The 10,000-nt window shown below is 34.6% G+C and overlaps 2 protein-coding genes, 3 non-coding genes and 1 pseudogene across 5 annotated transcripts in view; 4 read left to right on the forward strand and 2 right to left on the reverse strand.

The window, feature by feature from the left end:
* LOC125368781 (ATP synthase subunit beta, chloroplastic-like) overlaps positions 1–626 on the forward strand; it is a 1,706-nt gene extending 1,080 nt beyond the window's left edge. The window contains 3 exon segments of the mRNA XM_048370337.1: positions 1–229; positions 232–258; positions 261–626. The exon segment at positions 1–229 is cut by the window's left edge and continues 1,080 nt beyond it. Coding sequence (XP_048226294.1) covers positions 1–229; positions 232–258; positions 261–424 — 420 coding nt within the window. The 3' untranslated portion in view covers positions 425–626.
* Positions 627–2,781: 2,155 nt separating this feature from the next.
* Positions 2,782–4,978, forward strand: LOC125368783 (NAD(P)H-quinone oxidoreductase subunit K, chloroplastic-like). Its single transcript, XM_048370338.1, has one exon. The coding sequence runs from the start codon at positions 2,797–2,799 to the stop codon at positions 3,496–3,498; it is 702 nt and encodes a 233-aa protein (XP_048226295.1). The 5' UTR covers positions 2,782–2,796; the 3' UTR covers positions 3,499–4,978.
* On the reverse strand, positions 4,866–4,938 carry TRNAF-GAA. The gene has a single exon. It is a non-coding gene; the product is annotated as a tRNA-Phe (tRNA).
* Positions 4,979–6,390: 1,412 nt separating the features above from the next.
* On the forward strand, positions 6,391–6,464 carry TRNAT-UGU. The gene has a single exon. It is a non-coding gene; the product is annotated as a tRNA-Thr (tRNA).
* Positions 6,465–7,742: 1,278 nt separating this feature from the next.
* Positions 7,743–7,829, reverse strand: TRNAS-GGA. The gene has a single exon. It is a non-coding gene; the product is annotated as a tRNA-Ser (tRNA).
* A 1,916-nt stretch (positions 7,830–9,745) lies between these two features.
* LOC125368771 overlaps positions 9,746–10,000 on the forward strand; it is a 3,654-nt pseudogene continuing 3,399 nt past the window's right edge.

Raw genomic sequence — 10,000 nt, forward strand, 5'->3', positions numbered from 1 at the left:
GCTAAAGGGATCTATCCAGCAGTAGATCCTTTAGATTCAACGTCAACTATGCTCCAACCTCAGATCGTTGGTGAGGAACATTATGAAACTGCGCAAAGAGTTAAGCAAACTTTACAACGTTACAAAGAACTTCAAGACATTATAGCTATCCTTGGGTTAGACGAATTATCCGAAGAGGATCGCTTAACTGTAGCAAGAGCACGAAAAATTGAGCGTTTCTTATCACAACCCTTTTTGTAGCAGAAGTATTTACGGGTTCCCTGGGAAATATGTCGGTTTAGCAGAAACTATTAGAGGATTTAAATTGATCCTTTCCGGAGAATTAGATAGTCTACCTGAGCAGGCCTTTTATTTGGTAGGTAATATTGATGAAGCTACTGCGAAGGCTACGAATTTAGAAATGGAGAACAACTTGAAGAAATGATCTTAAATCTTTGTGTACTGACCCCAAATCGAATTGTTTGGGATTCAGAAGTGAAAGAAATCATTTTATCTACTAATAGTGGACAAATTGGCGTATTATCAAATCATGCGCCTATTGCCACAGCAGTCGATATCGGTATTTTGAGAATACGCCTTAATGACCAATGGTTAACGATGGCTCTGATGGGCGGTTTTGCTAGAATAGGCAATAATGAGATTACTATTTTAGTAAACGATGCAGAGAAGGGTAGTAACATTGATCCACAAGAAGCTCAGAAAAATCTTGAAATAGCAGAAGCTAACTTGAGAAAGGCGGAAGGCAGGAGACAAATAATTGAGGCAAATCTAGCTCTCAGACGAGCTAGGGCACGCGTAGAGGCTATCAATGTGATTTCGTAACTATAAATAATTAGTAGAGTAGGTGCGTCCGAATAATAAGCAGAACTTCTGTATAAGCAGAAGTTCTGTTTATACACCCTATTTTTTTTTTTGATTCTGCCAATTGAATAGAATCATAAGTATAATCAGATTCTAATACAACAAATTTGTTTTCAATTCAAAAATGAAATAGAATGGAACGAAAAAGATCAAAAATCACTAAACTAAGGTGGGTAAAAAAATTTATTAGATAGCATTGATTCTGATATCTAATAATTTGTACCTACTATTGGATTTGAACCAATGACTCCCGCCGTATGAAAGCAATACTCTAACCACTGAGTTAAGTAGGTCATTTATCATCCCAAAGATAAAGAAATATAATCCGTCGCATCGACGATTAATTTTAATTATAAATGGAATATTATTTATAAGCAATACCGATTAAAATAAGCAATACCGATCAAAGAGATCAAAGAAATAGAATAGGATGCTGGATCATATAATATTCATCTTGACAAGAAATTATTGACATGATAAAATATGTATCACAAACACAAGGGCTATAGCTCAGTTAGGTAGAGCACCTCGTTTACACGCGCGCCAATGCTTTTTTTTTCAAGGGAGTCCATCATGTAATCAAAAGACTTATTGAGAAGTCGATGTCTTACTCCATTACTTTTAGGGAACAGGAGAACAATAGCCTGACACAAAGGGTTCGGTCCAATTTAAGTGCCTTTGCAGACACTCCAATAGAACCCATCATTGATTTAAGACCTTGATAAGGTGAATACCCAGTCTATTCAATGCTAGGTATAATGAGTATAAGGACCTCAAAAAATTCTCTTTCGTCCCATCCTATGAACTTTAAGGTGTATGAAGTTTCATATTTGATTCTTTAAGCAGAAGCGGGGCGATGGAGATTCCATTTAACTTAGGTTAATCTAAGCCAAAAGCAGACCTACGTCAGGATAACCCTTCTTTGAAACACTTTGGTAGTGCTCTCGGATCGGAATCCATAAATCAGAGCACGTGGAGCCATCCTCTTATCTTTCTGCCAAGAGAATTATGGTAGACTAACCGATTATTTATATCAGTTAATGAACGAGCCCAATGCAAAAAAATGCATGTTGGGTCTTTGAAAAAGTTCGAATCATTTTGATAATAATCAGTTTGATCTGTTTTACCGAGAAGGTCTACGGTTCGAGTCCGTATAGCCCTAAACAAAAATAAAGAAAATTCAAATCAAAATTAAAATAAATAAAAATGAAAAAATTTTAAATAAAAATATAAATAAAAATAAAATTTCTAATAGAATTTAGAAATTCTAAACAAAAAAACAAAATTGAGAATTCCCTTTGAATTCCCCTTTTTAGAGCGAATCAAAAGTGAAGTGAAAAGAAAAGGCGAGAGGAAAGAAGTAAACATAATGTAAAAATTATAGCCAATGAATCTTGAAACGAAACATGTACCAAAGCAAACAAAGAAAACTGGGTGATTGAATCAAAATAAATTGTTGTTTCGATTAACTGATTATGGATAAGTTTGGAATTCATTCCAATTCGACTTGACTAATCTAATATATTTTCCGCAGTCATAGGAGTGCGCCTATGTTTCTGATTTACGAATATGATATATTCTGGGCATTTCTAATAATATCAAGTGTTATTCCTATTTTAGCATTTCTAATTTCCGGAGTTTTATCCCCAATTAGCAAAGGGCCGGAGAAACTTTCTAGTTATGAATCGGGGATAGAACCAATGGGCGATGCTTGGTTACAATTTCGAATCCGTTATTATATGTTTGCTCTAGTTTTTGTTGTTTTTGATGTTGAAACGGTTTTTCTTTATCCATGGGCAATGAGTTTCGATGTATTGGGGTTATCCGTATTTATAGAAGCTTTAATTTTCGTGCTTATCCTAATAGTTGGTTCAGTTTATGCATGGAGAAAAGGAGCATTAGAGTGGTCTTAGCCTTGAATATTCTGCAAAAATAATGAAAAAAAAAAATAACATTGAGACAGTTATGAATTCCATTGAGTTTCCCTCACTTGATCGAACAACTCAAATTTCAGTTATTTCAACTACATCAAATGATCTTTCAAATTGGTCAAGACTCTCTAGTTTATGGCCACTTCTCTATGGTACCAGTTGTTGCTTCATTGAATTTGCTTCATTAATAGGCTCACGATTCGACTTTGATCGTTATGGATTAGTACCAAGATCTAGTCCTAGACAAGCGGACCTAATTTTAACAGCCGGCACAGTAACCATGAAAATGGCTCCTTCTTTAGTGAGATTATATGAACAAATGCCTGAACCAAAATATGTTATTGCTATGGGGGCATGTACAATTACATGGGGGATGTTCAGTACCGACTCTTATAGTACTGTTCGGGGAGTCGATAAGCTAATTCCTGTAGATGTCTATTTGCCGGGCTGTCCACCTAAACCGGAGGCGGTTATAGATGCTATAACAAAACTTCGTAAAAACTATCTCGAGAAATTTATGAAGATCGAATTAGGTCTCAACCCGGGAATCGGTGTTTTACTACCAATCACAAGTTTAATATTGAACGCGCTACTCATACTGGAAATTATGATCAAGGATTACTATATCAACCACCGTCTACTTCCAAAGATCCCTCCTGAAACATTTTTCAAATATAAAAAAGGTCAGTATCGTCCCACGAATTAGTAAATTAGAGGAAGAGCCCATTTGTACAGAATAACAAAAAAGGCAAACCAATCTTCATAAATTTCATCGTGAATGTGAAATACTTATATTATACAAAAAATAATTATTAAAATTATTATACAAATAAAAATGCGGAAGGGAGAAAAAAGATGCAGGGTCGTTTGTCTGCTTGGCTAGTCAAACACGGACTGGTTCATAGATCTTTGGGTTTTGATTACCAAGGAATAGAGACTTTACAAATAAAGCCCGCAGATTGGCATTCCATTGCTGTCATTTTATATGTATATGGTTACAATTATCTGCGGTTGCAATGTGCCTATGATGTAGCGCCGGGCGGGCTGTTAGCTAGCGTATATCATCTTACGAGAATAGAGTATGGTATAGATCAACCAGAAGAAGTATGTATAAAGGTATTTGCCCCAAGGAAGAATCCTAGAATTCCGTCTGTTTTCTGGGTTTGGAAAAGTGCGGATTTTCAAGAAAGGGAATCTTATGATATGTTGGGAATCCTTTATGATAATCATCCGCGTCTGAAACGTATCTTAATGCCGGAAAGTTGGATAGGGTGGCCCTTACGTAAAGATTATATTGCTCCTAATTTTTATGAAATACAAGATGCTCATTGAATAATAAGAAACTAATCTTCAGTCTTCCAACTACAAATATTCAAGGACTATTTGTACGCTCTCTTATAGATCAACGGAGTCATTGAAGTTTCATTCATATTATTATGGATATGGATAGACTAAATCAAAAAAAATAATACAATTAGGGATTCGTTGAATTCTCAAATTTTGAAGATATTGATTTTTGACAAGTCGAGTTAATAGGATGAACTAAACGAATTCTGCATCATGAACTTTGTACCGCGCGCATCCCTTAGATGAGCTCTAAAAAGTCACATAACATAGGAGGGAATTAAGAAATAGAAAAAGAATATGAAATAAAATACAAAGAAATGAAAGAGGATCGGATTCTATTTATATTGTATCTGAGACGAATCTTGGGTATTTCCACTCCTCAACTCCTATCGACTAGACTTTTAGGTCTTTTAACTAACTAAAGTGACTTTAACTTTTCGAGTCTATATGAAGTATTAACATTCTTTTTGATCGAGGGGAGACAAATTATGAACAAATCAAATAAAAAAGAAGAGGAAACATAATCTAATTTTTTTTTACATACTTTTTTATAACATAAACGCTTTACTCATCTAAAAAGGCTATATCTCCAGACATCTAGATGGATAAGTTAAGTATATATCATGATCTATACTATTAATGAATATGTATGTCGATCTATATCAGATCTATATCAATTAATTTGATATAGTTGTAGAATAGATACTCATACACAAATTAATCATGTGCCAGGAACCAGATTTGAACTGGTGACACGAGGATTTTCAGTCCTCTGCTCTACCAGCTGAGCTATCCCGACCATTTTCAACGCGTCGTCTTCCTCATTTTACTAAACGGCTTTTGTCTATGTCAATTAAAAAAAAAGACGAAAAAGTATTCTAAAGTCTTATCCAGACCCGGAATGTTTTGTATCTTTTAAAAAACGAATAAAAAGATGACTTCGTAAAAGTAAATTTCAGCCCGAATAATGATTTGATTGTTAATCATTCCATTTTCCACTGGAATGGGGGTTTCTTGTTTTGCTCAAAGATATTCATTTTTATGTATATCATATCTATCCCAAGACTTGTGAAAAGAAATCCAGCCCGGATATGTTTGTGAAAGAATCGAATGAATGAGAAAGATAACGAAATTTGAACCGTTAACAAAAAGAGAGAATAGGATAAAAATAATAAGGGAGTCGAGCGGGCCTGTTTTGGGGATAGAGGGACTTGAACCCTCACGATTTCTAAAGTCGACGGATTTTCCTCTTACTATAAATTTCCTTGTTGTCGATATTGACATGTAGAATGGGACTCTATCTTTATTCTCGTCCGATTAATCAGTTATCTATCAGACTATGGAGTGAATGATGTGATCAATTAATATTCAATCCTTTCTTCAACTTGGAATCAATTCAAATCAAAACAATTCTTTTTTTTTTTCATATAAAGATAAAAAATACGGATTCGGCCCCCTATTAATCATCTGAGATATTATTTCAGTACGTATCCGTATGTATATATGGTTATCCTTTACTTTATCCTTTCTGGAATCTGGAATTTTGATGGAAGGATTTCTTTACTTTACTAATGCAACGCAGTCAACTCCGTTTGTTAGAACAGCTTCCATTGAGTCTCTGCACCTATCCTTTTTTTTTTATTCTGTCTTTATGAACCTTTGTTTGTTTTCGAAAACAGGATTTGGCCCAGGATTGCCCATTTTTAATTCCAGGGTTTCTCTGAATTTGAAAGTTATCACTTAGTAGGTTTCCCATACCAAGGCTCAATCCAATTAAGTCCGTAGCGTCTACCAATTTCGCCATATCCCCTTTTTGTTTTGAGATTCAAATCTTATTATTACCCGCCTTTCATTTACATTCTATTGGAACTGTTGAAGTATTAGATACCGATTCCTATAAAAATTGCTATAACTATAAAAAGTGTTTCCTCTTCTTTTTTTCTTGTCTATCTTCTTCATCTCTATCAGAAATCCTTCTTTAGTCTAATCAGAAAGGATTCTATCATTTCTCTATCCGCAATTCAATATAGATGTATATATACCACATTTATTATATATACTTCTCTTACTCTCATTCTTCTCGTGCAATTTTGAATACTCGAACGGTCGATTCTTTTTCTTTTTCTATATTTTTTCTTTTTCTATATTCATATTAAGTATGAATAACTAATAATGAAAAGAATAAAAAGTTAATAGCCAAGATTCTACTAGTTTACTAAATTCCTATGCATGTACAATTTCTGTTATGTGAGCCCGCTTAGCTCAGAGGGTTAGAGCATCGCATTTGTAATGCGATGGTCATCGGTTCGACTCCGATAGCTGGCTTTTCTTTATTTGTTTGATTTTTTACATAATTGATAATGCCTTTTGAAATCAAAGAATATTGAAAGCTTCGTTCCCTTTGCCAAGGGGGGACCCATTATTATGTGGTAGGAACTTCAAATTATGAATAAAAGTTCAAAGTTAGAGTAGTTAAATCTCTGCAGAACAAATCAAGAATATGAAAAGGACCTTTTTCTATATACATTATTGGTATATATACAAAAGGTCCGGATATTGATACAATCCATCTCATTATTCTTTGTAGTATACTACTTCAGTAGATTTTGTTTCATTTATCATATTTATCCTTTAGTTCAGTAGTTCAGTTTTAATTTAGGTTTTTGAAAATTCAATAAAAATAAAATAAGTAAAATAAGGAGTTTTTATGTCACGTTACTGAGGGCCCTGTTTCAAAAAAAAATACGCCGTCTGGGGGCTTTACCGGGACTCACTAGTAAAAGGCTCTAGGGCTGGGAGCGATCTTAGAAATCAATCACGCCCGGTAAAAAATCTCAATATCGTATTCGTTTAGAAGAAAAACAAAAATTACGTTTTCATTATGGTCTTACAGAACGACAATTACTTAAATACGTTCGTATCGCCGCAAAAGCCAAAGGGTCAACAGGTCAGGTTTTACTACAATTACTTGAAATGCGTTTGGATAACATCCTTTTTCGATTGGGTATGGCGTCAACTATTCCCCGAGCCCGCCAATTAGTTAATCATAGACATATTTTAGTTAATGGTCGTATAGTAGATATACCAAGTTATCGCTGCAAACCCCGAGATATTATTACAGCGAGGGATGAACAAAAATCCAGAGCTATGATTCAAAATTATCTTGAGTCATCCCCCCAGGAGGAATTGCCAAAACATTTGACTCTTGACCCATTTCAATATAAAGGATTGGTCAATCAAATAATAGATAATAAATGGATCGGCTTGAAAATAAACGAATTGCTAGTGGTAGAATATTATTCTCGTCAGACTTAACTCTAACTAAAATAACAAGGGTTTGGATAATTTTGCCCCCTATCGCCTAAGTAAAGAAACAAAAAGAAAGTAAGGGTTTGGTTTGATCGGGGGGTTTTCTCCCATTCATATATCATAGATATATAGGGATATTTTCATTCCTTTCCAATTTTCCAGTATTTTTGTACCACAGAAATTAGGAATAGAGAATCTATATCAAGGAAAGGTCTAACTGTTGGAATAAAGGTATCCATTGTTATGGGATTTGATACATTGCAGTCAGTAACATTGATAAATTAGGTGAAGGTACGGAAAGAGAGGGATTCGAACCCTCGGTAAACAAAAGCCTACATAGCAGTTCCAATGCTACGCCTTGAACCACTCGGCCATCTCTCCTACATAATGATTATGGCCCCGAACCTGAGTGAATCATGAGTCATTCATATTAGATTGTTGAATAGGTATGGTACGTACAATCAATTCTAACTAATAAAAATAGAAAAAATAGAAAATTTTTAATCAAATAAAGAACTTTCCTTCGAAATTGGGGGATAAAGATAATTTTTTTTTGTTTTTGTGAAAAACTCTTTCTTAAAAGCAATAAAGATATGTATCTATTCGTGTTTGTGAAGTTTGTAAAGATGGCCCTTCCGTCTTTTTTTGATATCTATACCGGCTTAAATCATTGGATTGGAACGATCTGTTTTTATGTTATTTTGTACCGTACAACTACTTTTTTGTGGGATCGTTTTCTCATGAGAGGTAATTAAAAGAAATTATAAAATGGATTGCTACTTATGCCTAGATCCCGGATAACTGGAAATTTTATTGATAAGACCTTTTCAATTGTAGCCAATATCTTATTACGAATAATTCCGACAACTTCGGGAGAAAAAGAGGCATTTACTTATTACAGAGATGGTGTGGATTTGATTTTTTTTATTTACCGCTCAAGTCTTAGGAGAAAGACACATTAGTCGGGATAGAAAGATTTGAAATAACTCTACGCTTGTTGAAGGTGAAGTTTATAAGTTTATAAATAAAATAATTCCTTCCTGTCGGGTATCCCTGATTAATGCAGCCTCAGATGCTTCCAATTGTGAATTCTAGCATTGAACGTAAGGTTACACCTATGACTATGGGTTCTGTATTGCAGTGCAGGTTAACCCTACCCCACTAGTACCAATAGGCGGCATAGAGGAAGAAACACTACGCCTAGGAATCAACAACACGAAAACTTTGTTAGAAATTATCCCTTTCTTTATTGGGATTGGGACTAAGAAGAATGGTTGGGACAACAAACATCCATCTCGTTCGTACTTTGGATACCCGTATAACCATCGAAGACTGTTGAAGTGACTAATTCCTAGAAATTAAGGGAAGATTGAGGACAAAGAAATTGTTGGAGTTAGCTTAATATTATATTTTTCTCTAGTATCAACATGCTTGATGTTAAGAAAAGATCTTTGCAGGAAGGTTGGCTAGAGATTTCTTGTAAAAACACTAGTCTTGTTTCAGTTCATAATGAGAATATTTCACTCCCCTTTTATTCTACGTTTTATTCTCATTATGCACATTAAGGGAGGAGCCGTATGAGATGAAAATCTCACGTACGGTTCTGGAACGGAGATTCTTTGAATCGAATGACGACCGTAACGGATGTCTGCCCAATCCGAAGGAAATTATGCAGAAGCTTTACAGAATTATTATGAAGCTATGCGGCTAGAAATTGATCCCTATGATCGAAGTTATATACTCTATAATATAGGCCTTATTCACACAAGTAATGGAGAACATACAAAAGCTTTGGAATATTATTTTCGGGCACTAGAACGAAACCCCTTCTTACCACAAGCTTTAAATAATATGGCCGTGATCTGTCATTACGTGCGACTATCTCCACTATAGAAAGAAAAGAAAAAAGGAAAAAATAGGCTTTCTACATATGCATTGTCAAAAACAACGATTTTTTATCAGCTGTAGAAAATAAAGCAACTTCATAAAAGTCAAAATATGAAGAAAAAAATATGCCTAGATACTTTATTCTATGGATAAAGGATCTAATTGATAGAGGAAGCATCGTAAAGATCAATTAGCGAGATTTTTGGACGATACAATAATAACCTGCTTACTTATGTCATAATATGAGACAAAAGTTAGGAATCAACTTCTGTAAAAGAGTAGATCCCCTAAAGTATTGAGCAGCGGTGTAGCATCAGATCCCAAAGATAGTAAGTCTTTCTTATGAGGGAAGGTCTTTTCAAAGATTCTATATAAATTTCTATATAAAAACCTGAGATAGTTACCTTCAGAAAATTCTAACGATAGTAGAAGGTCTGCGCTTTATTCTTCTGAAGGTGGGAGAAAAGATAAAACTGATTTTTCATCCAAATTCCAGTTTGAAACTCATGTAATGTAATTAACCCCTTTTGGTTAACTCGAGAAAAAAAATGGGACACCAAAAGAATTGACTGCCGAGCCGTATGAGGTAGGAAACTCTCAAGTACGGTTCTAATGGAAGGAATTTGCTTGCCTATTCTGACCGAGGAGAACAGGCCATTCGGCAG

This window comes from Ricinus communis, unplaced genomic scaffold (assembly GCF_019578655.1).
Source record: "Ricinus communis isolate WT05 ecotype wild-type unplaced genomic scaffold, ASM1957865v1 Ctg18, whole genome shotgun sequence".
NCBI classification, from domain to species: Eukaryota; Viridiplantae; Streptophyta; class Magnoliopsida; order Malpighiales; family Euphorbiaceae; genus Ricinus; species Ricinus communis.